Source organism: Linepithema humile, chromosome 4, assembly GCF_040581485.1.
Source record: "Linepithema humile isolate Giens D197 chromosome 4, Lhum_UNIL_v1.0, whole genome shotgun sequence".
Lineage (NCBI taxonomy): Eukaryota > Metazoa > Arthropoda > Insecta > Hymenoptera > Formicidae > Linepithema > Linepithema humile.
Genome location: NC_090131.1, coordinates 3,806,541 through 3,823,462, shown reverse-complemented (window position 1 = coordinate 3,823,462; position 16,922 = coordinate 3,806,541). Strand labels below are relative to the sequence as shown.

Sequence of the window (16,922 nt, the reverse complement as noted above, 5' to 3'; positions counted from 1 at the left end):
TTCAATTTGCATTCGTATGCTGCAGATGCTGCAATCACTTGCATATACTTCTTTTGTAACGAAACTACGATAGTGAGTAATGTTTCTCATCGTTATAGAGTCCCTTTCCCCGATTTACTCGCGTCTCAGCAAGAGACGCACCCCTCTAAGATGGCAGATCGCATTAGAGTCGGGTTCCTCTCCTCCCGGCCGTTCTTCTTTTTCGGTCGTGTAGCAACGCGACCGAATGTCTAAGCAGCATCTGCCCTCCGCGTCGTTTCTTCGTCGCCATTCTTACGTAAGGCGACGACAATGCAACCCGGCCCGGGTTACGGGGGAGGAATTCCCCGACTATTATTCCCGAGGTATATGCACCGCCTGTCAACCGACTTACGATTTTATTAGGGCCTTACGTCATTCGATTATGCTTGGCCGGGCCCCGATTTTCATTCAGGCCCGAGACTACCGCGAGAAAACGTCCGACATAACACAACGGATCTGATCGGTTTCTACGTCGTTACAGCGTTTTAATACAGAGAGAGAGAGATTTATGATTGATTCGTGACTGAAAATGATGTTTATTGCAACTTTGAAGTCTTTGACAAAAAGCGGAATAATACGTAATGTAAGATAAATATCTTTTCAATTACGAAGCATTCCAAAATCTTATAAATTGTAAAAACGAGAAAGCATAAATGATCGCAAAGTAAGATTGCTCCAGAAATCTTTTCGTAAACAAACTCGATCTATAGAGTACAACTCTTCAGTTGAGGATATGCCAGGATTCTTAGCGAGGAACAACAAGTCGTATAAGTATTGTCCGGATGCTGGTGTCGAAAATAGCGGCAGTTATCGCGACGAGACTGTAGACGACGGGAGAAGCGTATCAAAGGGGAGGGCACCAAAGGGGGATAGATACCAGAGCCAATAGAATAACAGTGTTTCGTCTGGCGTGTTTTGAACCGACATTGCCCAGCGGCTTGGCAAGGGTGACGAGAGAAGGGGTGGACTGGTTTTCGAGCGCGGCGTGTGTGGGGTGAGTCTAAAACCGTTAGGTTGGTCGCGTGCTACCGGAGGCACGTGGCCATCCTCCTCTCTCCCTCCCCCCTTTTTCTCCCGTGTCTTTTTTACACACGCGCACATACATGTCCTGAGCAACGCGCGATTAGATACACGAGTGCCTGGCGACTTGCGCATTCGCAAGAATTCTTATTCAATTGAAATTAAGTGTACGACATGTCACTTATAACGCGTACCTTTTGCATATTTTTACATTTTTGTCAGGACAATTTTTATGTTTTATATAATTTTTGCGCGACGTTTCTTATTTCTCGGATGAGAACTTTCATTAAAATAGTACGGCTCGATGATTATAAGATTGATCCGTCTGTCATAATGCAAGATTAACATTGCTAATCAAATTTCCCCAATTCATCCTCTCTCTTTCTAAATTAACTACTATTTATATAAAAAAAATTCAATAACATTGCACACACAATACATCTCTAAATGGATATGACGGGTTTCGGCGTAGAATAAAGCCTAATTTTTTCCGCCTATTTCGGCTGCGGCGAGTGCGGGTTCGGAGCTATTGACTGACGAAATTTGATGATCATTGTTACTCTGAGTAAAAACCCTAAATTAAGAGCCAGGTAAGCAGCGAGAGATGCTCGGACGCATGGCGCCATTAGCCGCGTGGTTGCGATGAAAACGGAATAGTTGATCGCGCGGCAGATGCAGGGGATCGGTAAACAGTCGGCCGGATAACAGTTAGGTCGCCGCCGTCATCGCTCGTCATCATCAACGCGGCCATACCGTTAGACGAAGGCAATGTGCAGACCCTTCGGCACGTGCTATTCGATCAAACGCAGCCGTTTCTTGGATGCAGATCGGCAGAACATTTGGTAAATTGCCTTCCGAGTGTGTGTGTATTGTCTAGGGTTTCTAATAACCCTAAGATTCGAAATCTGAATTTCTAAAAAGACGCCTAGCTGGATCTCAAAAGTAAAAAACAATTGAATATTGTACTTTAAAGGAGAGGTTCTTAACAAATAATCGTATTGAAATCTCGATGATCAAATACGCCGACCAAGTCGTGATCAATGATTCCGTAGAAATAGCGGCGCGATATGGACCGGAAGTCGTTCCGCTTCCGCTGTTCGCCGTAAATTTCCGATAAGGAAATGAAACTATGCATATAAAAGAGAATGTTACCAGGAGGGAGTTCCGCGACGATGCCTCGACACCATTTCGTATTGGCATCCTTTGCTACTCGATTGGCAGTGATGTATGGTGCGGCGGAACTGCGTGCTGACCACTCTTGGCCTTTTAGTCGGGCAACTTTCCCCGCGTGTTGGACGGAATTTGATTTTTAGATCTTTTTCCGAGGGCAAAGAGCCGGACAATAGAATTTTAAATCGCTAAGATGGGGTGACAGATATTACCGAGCGCGCAGGAAATTGTGGTTTTCTTTCCCGAAAGCGGTTGCGACACTTTACGTTATTTCGCTCTCAAAAATCTTAAACTAAATATTAATTAAGATGAAAAATTACGATGGAGCGATCGGCAATCATTTGAATAGCGAATCTTCGTCGGTTTCCCGAAAAAGCAAAAACGGGGGAGAGCAACGTCGAGATTATTTGAATATCCCATACTTAAGATTCGTCCTGCGTAGTGCGGGGCAGTGATTGTCGATTTAGCATGCCGGTCACGTGGCTGGCACGTCATACACGTCAAACCAACCCCCCGTGGAAACCGCCCTATTGCGCCTAAAGGCCGCCCCGCGGCCGGTCAGCACAAACGGGGGGAGGCCTGCGAGCACTTTACATTCTATTTTCACGCTGTACTGACCCCGATGTATGCGACTTCCTTAACATATTCACCAGATATTGCCTTTTGGCACGTGTTACCTTGCCAATCGATATTCATCCTCTGTGAGAATGAAAATTTATCGACGTCCTTAAAGTGGCATAGATCGCGGTGTGCCCCGAATACGGAGAAAACAGCTACATTATGTACACCGAATTATATTCGCGGAAATATCCTGAAATGTCCCGACAACATCGAAAGATCTAGTGTAAAATATAATAATTATAAATATATGTGCCTGCCGGATCAATATCTCGGGTTTACATGGATTGCAATCCTTATTTATAAACTGCGATAAGTAAACAATCGAAGAAGAGCGGCTTTTAGCGGGCGATTGTCCGCCACCTGACGCGTTACAAGCGAAATAGCTGGCTATTTTATGCGTGTCACCGTGTTTTCACGGGACGGCGAGCACCCCCGGATTTTTCCAGGGACTCCCCGCGAGGCGCACGGCCGCTTCGGTCAAGGGGAGAGCATCTAACCGAGTTAAATAACGCTACATTAGCGCCCCCGTGCGATACAAGGACTGTCCAAGTGTGAAATACCCCGCGGCTTATCAGACTGCCGCAGAAGTTTCTTTTCAGTAATCTCATGCCGATCGTTGCTCGCGCACCGGCGTGGCCAGACGCACTTTGCTGAAGATAATGTTGCAGAATAGAAATCGATCGTTCTTTTTTAAATCACTTGTAGTCGATCGAGCTTGATCCGATTCTCTGCGACTCGAAAGCGGGTACAATATTGATCTATCTATATAATATTGATTTGTACAAGTACGATTGATGTTTTTAATAATACAATGGCAAAAATACTTGATTTCTTCGATTGCGCATAGCAGTGAGTAACATTGCACGATAATAGTATCACTGGGAAAATGCTCTATTACGACTGGTTTCAAATTACATTTCGCGAAAAGTACATCTTAATCTGTTACACTCTGTTGCAGAAGAATAACAATCGCGTATAATTAGGGCCGTTGTTCAAATAGTTCCGCTCCGAAACGTTAGGAATTAAAGTTAGAACAGAGAAAATTGTATAATACTACAATTAATATATCATAAATTCATTAATGTTAACCCACATTCAAGTTCCTATTATATTCTTGAATAAATCCATATCCTCCGTCAAATTGACACACTAAAGGTATACCGCAACAGGTAAAATGATGCCTTTAAAGAATATTTCATAAAATAATAAAAGAATATTTACATATACGTGCTTTCCCAAAGATACACATTCTCTTTTTCCACTCTAAATAATTATATTTATCTTTCCTTTATCCCAATTTCTTGTTTGTTATTTCTTTATAAAACTCATCTTAGCCACATGATTAAATTAATTATAAGTTTTGACGCCATCTCTACTGTCAGAATTGGGCCGACATCGTAATAGCTTTAATTATTCCGGCATCTCGCCACCTCAGCAACGACCGCAGATGCCGCTCGCTCCGGAGGCTAGCCATTTCGGTAAGGACGTAATGGTGACGCTTACCTGCGCGTATCGTCCTTTGTCCTTTTGCCGCAATTACGGACGTCTAGACACGGCCACTGTTCCTCCGCGAAATGACAATTACATGGCAATAGAATCGTCTCATCAACCGTTTCTCTCGCTTAAACGGCTAAACGCGCCCGTCGTCGGACCTCGTTTCGCAGCATTCTCGTTCTAGACTCATTTTTTCGTATCACAGCTTAAATGACGAAACCGTGAACTAATCTATGTCTCCTGATTTTATTATTATAATTATTTTCATATCATCCCTGTCACGCCGTGTTTAGTAAAATTGATAAACCGCATAAACATCCTTCTTATTATAAAATTCGATTGTTAGATCAAATTCATCTTTTCACTATTTGAGAAAACGATTATAATCTCGAATAAATATCCTAGAAGCAAACAGATTGCGGACTTGCGATAGCACAAAGATCGTCGGCGGACCTAGGAATCGCCCGATAATATCCGAGGGAAAAATTGTGTGCCCATCTTTTAACGGTCACAACGGCAATACCTGCATCGATGTTAACGCACTCGCGAGATCCAGCGTAGAAGAAGGTAGCCACACCGTAGCGGTACACCTTTTTCTCCCTTTCCCGTATGGCCCCTCTGTACTTTACCACCCCCTTTCCTTCGCACGCCGGCGAGGAGCGAACTCCTCTCATCTCCCCCTCCCCCCTCCCCCTTCCCCCCCCATTGTTACCGACTCACCGCTCTTGCCCTTCGCCCTCCCTACCAACCTTTCACCGGGCACGGTTCTGGCTTAATGGCTGACGGAGCTATCGGGTTTCTGCAGAAGCGTAAAAGATCTTCGAGGAAAGGCGCGGAAAGAGCGATAGGCGCTGCCTTCGTCACTCTTTTTGTCTCCCTCTCTCGCCCTCTGCGCACCGTTGGATATGAACTCTTTTCCGTTCGCCGGTGGATACACCCTTGCAGCGAGTAAACGAGACCTACGGGCGACGGTCGGTACATATCGTAGGTTGTAGTAGCCAGGTTCCTGTGTGTCAGCTGACTCATACAATTCCGTGCTTAAGATAAACGCGCGCCGTCTCGTATTTCTCGCGCAATTTAATCCGTCCGTCGCGCGTTATCCTCCGGCAGAGCAAAAGGCGGGGAAACGGGGGGGGGCTGCTTTTCCTTACAATACATCCGATATCATTAACGCCGTTGGTGGAAACTACGCTAAGATCTCTCGACATTGCGGATACATGATTGCAAAAACATTCGGGAATGTGAAGTAATTTGTTACTTCGTGTAATAAATGGTCCTCTTTCACCATAATGTGTTATGAGATTTTTATATTGTATAATCGCACGGTTACTTATTTTCAAGACTCATCCGTTATCGCATGATATAAATGGATATTAGACTTCACGTAAATAATTAAAAATGCGATAGTTGATTCACATTGCGACGCGTTTAACGAATCTAAGACGCATCGCGATTCACGGGAAAGAAAAACGAGTGGAAAAAAGGAGGGATCATAAAAAGATTTTGCTACTCATCAGCCTGTTGCAGGTCCGCCCCCACAAATCCGTGGTGTATATAAAAAACTACGAGGGTTGCACCCCTCGACTGCGAGTATATACATATCAGCAATCCGTACAATCGTGTGCTAGTAGATAACGTGGCGCTAATTGATTATAATAAGCGGCGAGAGGAAGGAAAAGCGGAAACAGCGGGCTGGGGTTGAATCGTAGATTTTATCGAGGGGTTGAAAACGGCGTTTAAACGGTCATCCAGTGGTTAAAACGTTACTTCCGGCATTTTAAAAGGGAGCCTCGTAGTCCCGTCGTAGCTTTAACGACGCGCTATTCGGTGAATTTAATGAAACCAATCTTTGCAAAGTGGCACGAAAGATTATTTAATGAATATAACAACGAAAAAAATTTTTTAATGACAATTGCGTACAGTAAAGAAATTTATTTTAGCATCTATGAAACTCGTAGGATAATAAAGTTTAAGTGAACAAGACGTCATAGATGCATCAAGATAATGAAAGGTGTAATAAAAGAAAACTGAGGGAATTAAGTAGAAAGACTAAAGGGAGAAAACGGGGGATACCCGGTGTCGACAGCGGGGGCGTTCGATAATTTATCGCTTTCATTTTGCCGCGTCCATATTTATTGCATCGTTATGAACAATATGTCGCCTATTAAGCGGAATATTCCTGACCTCACCGCGCGGACGCACAATCGTATTAATGCTATCGCGCGGCCGTGTCCAATAATAAACTTAATAAATATTGATTGTTTAATTAATGTATAATTGACCGCGTAGGATAGGCTCACGCGCGCGCTATCGGCAGTCGATTGGTTCCGCCCACTCCAGCGCAGCACGAATTTATTAACTGCGTTTATTTTCTGTGGTCACGCGCGCAACTTTCGACTCTTTTAATTGCCACCCGCTGCGAACAATGGAAAAAGGAATTTTCAAAGCGCACGAAATCTTCCGTATCCTACTTTTCCCTAATAGACCGAGACTTTGCCTTAAGTTTGGGTTCTACAAAAAAAGATATTCTATTGTTAGATTATTCTAATCGTTAGATATACTTTATCGTCAGATAACTTTTTTTCATTATTTTTTCATCGTCTTTTCGTTGCAATCTTTATTTTCCATTTAAAACAATGTAAGAGAATAGAATGTAACAAAATAGAAGAGATAATAGAATGTAACAAAATAGAAGAGATAACGTCACATTAAAAAAACGAAGGTCTCTGATTATTATTTGTTCAAATTGAGCGTCTTAAAGCTTCTTATGGAATGTTAAAAGCAACGCCACTTCTTATCTTTTCATGGTGAAAACGCATAGCATGAATTACGAGGCGATTGCGTGCTTCAAAAGTTTCTCCACTTCGAAACTTCTTGCGAGGATTAATGGCTCGATCGCAGTTCTTGGATTAACGAATAGATTCATTTCTAGGACGACGCGAGAAACTCTTAACGACATTATCTCGAGAGAAGGTGTGTGAAGTTACGGATGCGTTGAAAAAACGCGAGAACAAGATGCGATGCTGCGCATTGCGCCCGGAATTAAACGAAGCGAGCATTATCGATAATTCCCATGATTGTGATGGGAGGGAGAGGGGGGGGGGAGGATTAATTAATGCAATAATTATACGTTCACGAAGTAATTGCGCGACTTCAGTAGCCCAGCGTCAGAAAAACATTGAAAAACGCTTCGCCTTCTGTGGGAACGGCTGTCCCATTAATAAAATCACCAATTGCAGAGTTATTGGTTAAATTGCTAATTGCTAGCCTCTCTTTCCCCCCGACTCCCTTCTAGCGCCGCGTGCAACAACAATGACGCCGACACCCACCCGTCGATCAACGCTATTTTCATAAATAACGTCTTGCCTTCTCATCGACTGTGCAATTTCCCACGGCTGCTTCTTCTCCGACGCTCCTTTAATTTTTGGAGTGTGGGCGAGCGAATTAATCTCCCCACGATCGAATCGGACTGTTTGCGCGTTCCTCGGGAGAGGACAAGAACGGAGAACGGAAGTCGTCTTCCGAGCCGTGAGAAATGTGCACCGGCCGGGGGAGAAAACATCTCGCCGAGCCTGTTCACCGCGAATCCGTCGCACCGTTCTTCGTTCGCGGGTGCGTTCATCTTCGCCCCACGATCCTTCGTTCTCGGAAAGGCTCGCTATACTTGTTTTCATTTCCACTTACGCGATTAGAACCTCTCACGACGCATGCACGTATCCCGACTTGCGCCGCGTGCGAGTCTCGCACAAACGTGCCGCGCACTTTGAAATAAGACGTTTAAAAATAATTTCCTGTTGTGCGCTTCTAGTATTTGTTGAATAACGTGTTTACGGCATTATAAAATTAAAATTTATATAATTGAATGATAAGCAGAGGGAATTATTGATAAAAATAATTGATAAGTATTTCATAATGTAATAAAATGCTAAGGTCCACTTTTGTAAACGTGACGGAAATATTGATTGGCTGTTACATATGCGTGTATCTCCGCGAACGTGTGCCGACGGACAATGTGAGCAAGAAGCGGAAAGAAGCCAACGCCGCAGTCAGCATTCGGCGGAATATTAGCATATTCCGTTTACAGGACATTCGCCAGTGGATACCACCGATAAAAATCTGAAAATCCCCAAGAAATTCCAACGTGAAATTTGAATTTGCTCCGTCCCGTCGCGGCCGTGATGCAGGAATCCCGAAAAACTCGAAGGGAAAGACTTCTCTGTATTCAAAGGAAGACCACTTCGTCACCCTCCAATAAGAATAACAAAGTGAACTAGCTCGATCGAAACACTTCTTAAGAATTGACATAACTTTCTGTACTTTCTGATGCAACACGATTCTCTTTAAACAGAAAAATTAATGTCTATTAGCGATTATTATTCCGATTCATCAATAGTTTTTCGCATTTACTGTATTTTTTTTTTTATAACTTTATTTTATCTTAACAAAAAATACAAATAGAATCCAATAAAAATTATACCAGTCACTAATAAAAATTATTGACCCTTTCATCAATTGTGAATAAGAAACATAAGGAAAATTTCGGAAAATTAAAGTCAGATTTTTACGAGCAAGTGCGTGAAAGATCAAATGTGTTTGCCAAGCGTGAATAGAACTTTCCGTGGAAAAGGTAGAGCATTTGGACATTCAAAAGCGGTTTTCCATAGTCACTTCGGTCCGGCAAACGATTTGAATAACAAAGTCACAAAAAGATGTACTGCCGTCCGTGTCCGCATGAACGAACAGTCTTCAGGCGAGTGTATTGCGAAAAATCGTTTGCATGCCAAACGAAATCGATTTCAACCATCCGGCCCTTCCAGAATATCGAGTCATCGACTTCTGTCGCATTTACTTTGATTCAGAATGCGAAGCCGATTCTTCAAAAGCGTCGAAAGCAGTGACATTTCATTCGATCAATCATACTTAGCTACTTGCAGAATACAAAGAAAGCGATTTGAGTTAATATTGTGTTATTTTTATAAAAAAATTTATTTCTGCAATTAATGATTATTTCACTATACTCGTGCGCATATTATAATTTTTATAAGAATTTTTTTATGTAATTTTAAAAAGTCATTATAAAATAAAAAGATATTCAGAAAGTAAAATTCTTATTCATAAAAATTTGCTTTCATTGTTTTAAATAAATTATCATCGTTAAAAATAAATGAATAATTAGAGATGACATTATTAAACTTTTAAAGATAAACAAGACAAAATGAATGCTATTGCTACTCGTATTTCTTTCTTTAACTTTACAGATCGAAGTTAACAACTTCTTAGCTCGCAGTTAATGACGATGATAATATCGGTTCGCTGTGAAAATAAAAAGCACGCGTTTGCACATTAGAAAGTATGATGAGTAACGTGACCACTCGAAAGATCTCCGAGAAGTCCGCATTAAAAGAATCTCTGGTCCGACCATATCGGTCGAACAGGTGTGCAGATACGATGCGGGAATAAACGATTAGAGACTCGATTAGCATCGACGGATCATATTAATCGCGATTGCATTACTGTTGTTGCATACGCTCAGACGCGATTTCGTAATAAAACACGTATCGTCTTGACTTACTCGGCAGCTAATAAGAGATAATTGCGCATCGAGTACATAGTAATAAGCGCATGTACTATTTAACAGCGATTATCAAACACGTAATATAAAATTATTTTCTTTAATATTAATGTCTTCTATTTGCTATTCGAAAATAGCACAGCATTCTTATGTATACTTTCATGTATCTCTGCTAGATTAGAAAAACTATATTAATTCCTAGATTGACATGATTTATTGTAAGTCCTTTCATAACATTCCTATCGCCTTGCAAAATGAGAGGCTGAAAATTGCAGTTGTTTTTTCGCGAGAACCATTGATTACGTGTGAAATAACATAAATATTGTGCCGCGCATCTAAGTATTGAGCGCATGACGTTTCGTCGGCAGCTTCGCCGTACTTGACATGGTGATTCGCAGGGAAGCGCAAAAAAGAAGACAATGGGCACCCGGTGTGGTGGCCGCGGGGCGAGCGGTCGTGCAAGTTCCGAAAGACACGGAGGAGAAAAATGGAGCGGGTGGCGGCTGCGGCGGTAGTGGCGCTAGGCGATCGGAAGTGTGTCAAATTACAGAGGTCCGCGATATTAATGACTCCTAATGACATGCCCCCCTCCCGGCGGCAGCGACCGGTGCCTGCCGACCGTCGACAGGGGAGGGTACGACTTTCTCCCACCAGGCCGCTCCATCCGGGCTCGCTCGCAAACCATCAAGGATCCTCGTGCCGCCAGTCGCATCAAGCGACCCGATTCACGGAATCGGCATTAAAAATGCAATTACTAATTGACGGAGGCTAATAGCAATAAGACAAACAACTAAATGCTATAAAGTAAAACACAGGTCGGCGACGATGCCCCCGCACACTCCCGCACTACCTCGGCCGAATCCTATCAGATCTCGTCCTCGCCTCTCGTTTCTTCTGTTCACCGATCGTTTTCTTTCCCTCCGTCATTTAGCGTGTTCGCTCTTTTCATCGTAGATAGATATTTCTACGAGAAGCACCGTTTGCAAAAGGGGGCGCGAGACCCCTGTTTACGACCGGTTCAGCATTTCCGAGAGCCCGGTCTAACCGCGGATTTTTTTGTCAGCCAGCTAGCTCTCCACTTTTGTTAGTTTCGGCTTGTTTCCTTGTTTTTTTTTTAGATTCGCGTATCTGTTCGCAAATGTTGTAGTTAAGCCTGTCATTTCGTCGGCAGTTTTAAATTCTGAACTTTATTCATCTTGTAATTAGTTAATTAATTTCTTTTGATTTTATATGCATATAATACGACGATAATATTAAAAGCAAGTTTGGCTCGTCAATAAGTGTGTAAGTTCGTATAAGTATATTTGCAAGATTACAGTATAGTTCAAACGAGTTTCTTAGTTTTGCAGATGCAGCTATTTGGTGGTATTCGTTACATTCTGTCATCTTCCTCATTATCGCGCTTTCTACGAAAAACGATACACGCTATGTCAGATCTCGTGACGCGTGACACCCTCCAGAGACAGTTTGCCCCGTCGTTCTCGAAACGCACGTTCATGGAACTAACGATTCCCCTCATTAGGTTTATTATACAAAAGTTTATTTTGCCAAACACGCAAAAATTTTAACGACTGATGATATTTTACACGATAACTATGCTGCACTTGTTAATTAAAATTTTATGATTATTTGCGCACGTGAAATGCTCACTTTGTAGAATATAACATATGTGACCAGATTTGAATAAATTTTTAAAGCTATTTAAAATGTCAATAAATTAATTATTACTAATTCCTTCAATTTAGAATATCATATAAATTCGATAAAATTAATAGTAAATTTCACAAGTCGTAATGTGTAACTGTTCGACTTCACACAAATTACAGGATATATTGTGTTCGATTGGTCCCTTCGAATTTATGGCCAGGCAGTTTCTAACCGAAACTTTCCCACGATACAATACAACGCTAGAAATCTTTGAGACTGCTTTTTTATGTTTATTAAGTATCGCGTGAGGTAAGTTGTCATTTGCAATTTTAGTGTTTTAACTTTGTCCAGATCGTTCCGCTTCTTAAAACCTTACGAGATCTAAAAAGGAACGAAAGTTTTCGAGAAAAGAACCAATTTTTTTTTAATTTGCCGACTCTGTCATGGCACAAAAAGTTTCTTTGTCATTTTTTTTATGATTCTAAAAATAGAAACATAAAATTTACCTTATACGCAAGGGTACACTTTTAACAAATAATGCTCCATAATTAAAAGACCATCGGTTGCGGCCCAAAAGTGTTTTTTAAAACGACCGCCATTTGGAGCCGGCTAGACGGGACTTGCAGAACGTAATTGATTTTATGACATATTTTATGCAAAAAAATTAACAAACAATGTCGGAATTTGAGGGATTATTTGTTGATGCGAAAACTCAAAATAATTCAATGATATGCTATTCATTAGAATCTCTCATTTTTATGCACTAATTGTTGCGATTTAATAATGTTTCTACAACTTTAAAAAGTCTAAAAGCGTATATAGAAAATTACATAAAACAATTTGAATAACAATCTCATAAAATCAAGACCCGATAATAATTAATAACGCAACTGGTAGCACATGCTGATCATGATAAATATATCAGATGAAAAAACAACTATGCGGATTCACCTCTCGGATCATTGTGAGTTTCGCTCGAATCTTTCGTGCTAATCGTATCAGGAACGACGTATAAGTGATGAAACGCTGTGCAAACTCACCTTGTATGGATTCCGGCGAGGCTGGCTCCTCCTTATCGATTCGACAGAGCGCGTCGTGACCTGCAACAAAAAGCGCAGACTCTCGTTAGTGACACCGTGCTTTAAAGCCGACCGGAAAAATTATTCGTTTGCCGTAAAAGATGTGCGCGATACCAAATACTTCTTACGTTTCGATTGAATCGACAAGCGGTTTTATCTTAATTATTTCGACGATACCGAAGACATTGATTTATACATTTCGTGAGTTTCTCGTTTTTATTGACTTTATTATAAAGAATTCAGTAAGAATATGATGATGAGGCGCAAGGAACAATCATCAAAAGAACTCAAAGTAGTTATTGAACATAATTAGATACACAAGCAAAATAATAAAATTTCTTACTAAATTAATTATCATTTTAATATTGAACTTTGGATTGACTCATTGCCAAAATTATGTCAAATGTAACATTGGATTTTTAGTTAACTTTTTTTAACTAGTTAACTATTTTTAGCTAAACATCATTTCTCAATATTCTTTAACTTTAATGATCTTGGTCTGACTAACTGGTCTGGCGATCGTGTTACAAATACCACGCAGTTCTACTCGGCGGAAACCCACATCTGCCTTGATTAAAACCGGGGGATCAACCGAGTTCGATGGTCGAGATAGCATCGGAGCAACGTCGCTCGCTCTGCGCATTTATCAATCAAGCTGCGGGTTGAATTATGCTAAAATGCAGGCGGTCATCGTGACGGGGTGCCGGGCCGATTGCAATTTCCCGAAAATAGAACGACGCGCCGTTATCCCGCCGCAAATACGACCAATCGATATTCAAATAATCTATTTGACGGACCCTTCGGCAAAGAGGGAAAGAAAGATGGTGGTAATTCGGCGTGAGGATGACCACCATACGTCACACGGCGAGAGGGACGAGCTCACGGGGGTCCAGCAGACCCCAGAGGCGGCCACCTACTACCCCCTAGGGGGTCGCAACTCACCCCTGAAACGACTGTATTCAGATAATCCCACCTTTCCTTTCCCTCGCCTCCGTCGTATTTGCCCGGAACGACGACATTTCAATACATACTCTTGCCGGATAACCCGCCGCAAATATGGGCGGATATACGTGTCCACTACGTGGAAAATAGTAACGGGAGTAACGGCCACGTAGCACGTAGATAGCTCCCAAGTAAAAAGGATGGTAAGGATTTCGGACTCTCGACTTTCATGTTCGGCGCGCCGTACATATCGCAAGATCAATGAGTTCTCTGTACGATGGATCAATAAGAAATGCTATAGTTTATTTTTTTAATTTCCAAGGCGCGCCATTAATAATCCGATAATGACGCGCGTCCTTGCATGTAAATTATTCTTATATATTCCGCCGGCATTTTACATCACTGCGCTTAGCTAACGATCGGCATGTAATTTAAGGTATCTGGGTCGACGTAAAGGTGAACAATGCGAGCTCCGTGATAGGACCGTTTTCATTATCGAGCGAAGGACTGCTTCTGAAAACTAGCACGCGCTTACATTAAATATGAAGAGCGGCCTCGCGCGAATGTCCAGCTGGAGCTCGCCGTACCCCGAGCTCCTTTTTCCCTCGCGCACCAACGAATGTAATAATGCCCCAGGCAATCTTCCTTGCAGTTTTGCAAAAAAAGATCTGCAAGAGTAGGCGCCATGCATAATTCATCAGTAGCGAGATACGAGCGATCGATTGTTCGATCGATACCGGAGAACATCAATGACAAGATTCTCTTACAAGCGACAATGCTCGTTTAATTCCTTCAGCCTCGTTTATGTATTCACGACCATTAACTTTCCTCTCGAACTTTGTCCGCGCATAAAAATGTATAAAAAAACACACATAAAGTATTTTTTTAAGAATATTTCCAAAATTAAGCTATTTATCTTCGCGCACCTCTCTTACACCGATACGGAAGTCCGGCAAAATTTTCATTTAACGGTAGACGTCAACGGGTGCGACGATTTTTCAAAATGAAATACCGCTTGTCGAAAGAGCGCCCGCTGTCTTTAAATAGGAATGAACGCGGATAAATACGATGCACCTTCGTCGTTTGGCGACTCTCCGGAGAACCGTAAAGAAGTTACGGTTTGCACATGCACTTTTTGTCCCGTTACACGTATCACACAAACGAGTGTAGTCCTACACCTACTTTCTCTTTTTTTCCTATTTCTATTCATCTACATCGCGGAATAAAAATTGTGCGTAGCGCTCATGTATTTTTTATAATTTTCCATTAAAAAATCTCGCGTGAAGCTCATAAAATATTGCTAATGCAACAGCGACTTATAAATTTCTGCTTCACAACATTTCTCGTACGCAACTCGCGAAAGTTGAAAACATAAAAATATGAGAAAAACAAAGTAGACGATAATTTCAATTTAATATCGTAATTATTTTGTTGCGTGATCAAATTTCTTATTAATTTTATATCTCATTTGCATACGCCTTTAAAGGATTCGTTCTGCAAGACAAATAAAATAATTTCCCTTTTTTTTTTCCTCCGATTCCCCGAACGATCGATGCCGCTCCACGCGATCAACCGCCTTGTCGGTCGAGATTTCCGCGGCCGGGCATTAATTCTGTAGTACGTCACGGCGTTGTCGGCGCTCGCTTTTTCACTTATTAATTCGACACGTCCGCGTCAGGACGGAATCGCGTGTCTGCGGCTACCGCCCCGGATACACCACGCACCTCGGTATTCATAAAGGGCAGGCGGCCTTATATACCCTATCGCATAAGCGCGGAGCTTCTCGTGCGCGCACACACCCATCAGTGGACCCATTCAGCGCGACGTATATACACGTGACACCTGTGCCGATAACTCGAATACCGCGGACAGGTGCCCACTCGTCATGTATTCGACGCGCAGCCGCGAAGACGGAAGTGAATTAAACCTGCTATTATCTCGCGATTACGATCTCGTTTTACTAAAGGCCGATTATCGATCGAGCGGATTCCATCGGCTTTTTCTTCTCTTTCAGCTCGATACAGTTACACTGTGTGCACATTAGTCAAAAACGATCAGCTGAATAAGTTTATTTGTAAAATATATATTTTCAAAACTTTGAAAATATATATTTAACTGTTTACTTTTGCTCGAATAATTTCAAAAGCTTTCAAACTATTTCGAACCAATTTCTCAGAAATGGAGTGATCCGTTGATATAAGATCGCGAAGTATATCTTCGAGTAGGTCGATTAATTCATAAAACTCGATCAATCCAGCACGTTTGCCGTATACGTGCCATGGACGGAAACGAGATTTTAATATTTAAGTCCACAGCACGATACAATAAGTATAATAAGCATAGTAGCCACCGCCGGCCGGCAGTTACAAGAGACGGTTGCAATATTAATGTTGACATTTCAGTGCTTTGCGGTAGTTTAACCGCACTCCGGCCCCTCACTTTAATGGATGCGGCTTTTGTACTGAAACGTTGTGCACGACTCCGTCAATCTCGTCACGTATGGTCACGTATCGTAGTCGATTGATCATTAAAATAAAATGGAATAAAATAAAAATTTATAATAATTAAGCTGCGTATTTTAAATTCTGTATCACAATTCAATTTTCAAATCTTCTATATTATAATATCAACACATAATTCTAACGAGTCGATCACGAAGTACTTATTTCAAAGTAAATTTTTAAAATAACACGTGACAATATAGCATAACACACTTCTCTGTATCCAACAAATAATTCATAGCGCGGTCTCTCTGCGACTCGTCGTACACTCGAGTACATAATATCGCTTTAAGAAGATGCGACGAGTATATTTTCTCTGCATCTTTTACACTCGCTCTTATAAATCGATCGTGTAAATTAAGGCACTCCAGTGTACACACTCACGAAGCACGGTGACATCGTGACGCCCACAAAAAAGAACTACGAGGAATTATCTCCGTGGCGAATAGAATGCCACATTGTTCGCGACTCGACTCTTCACAGCGCGACGCGACCCTACAACGATCTGCCGCGCGATATTTGATTTTTCCATTTTTTTTCCTCGATCTGCTGGTCCCGCCCGTTCCTTTACTCCGCTATGCGCAAACCACCATGAATACGAGATGCGGCACCTGGATACATCTAGTTCTCGCGTGGCGGCGATCCGGCCCTCTCATCAATTTTTGAGAACCCGCGCTCGGACGATATGTATGCACCGCCACCCCGACGCCGATAACCGATATGGAAACCACGTTCCGGTCGACCGACCAGCACCACGGCTGCGCCCATATAAACCGGCCACCACGGAAAATCATACGCCGTCCTGCAGCGCGCGTGAATAGTGATGAGAAATCACGGCGAAGTATTTGCGGGAAG

The 16,922-nt window shown here is 42.1% G+C and overlaps 1 protein-coding gene across 3 annotated transcripts in view; it reads right to left on the bottom strand.

The window, feature by feature from the left end:
- LOC105670102 (POU domain, class 2, transcription factor 3S-like) overlaps positions 1 to 16,922 on the bottom strand; it is a 118,207-nt gene that overhangs the window by 15,773 nt on the left and 85,512 nt on the right. For all 3 annotated transcript variants that reach the window (XM_012363432.2, XM_012363433.2, XM_012363434.2), the window contains exon 4: positions 12,586 to 12,645. In XM_012363432.2, the coding sequence (XP_012218855.1) occupies positions 12,586 to 12,645 (60 nt within the window). The remainder of the gene's footprint in view (positions 1 to 12,585; positions 12,646 to 16,922) is intronic.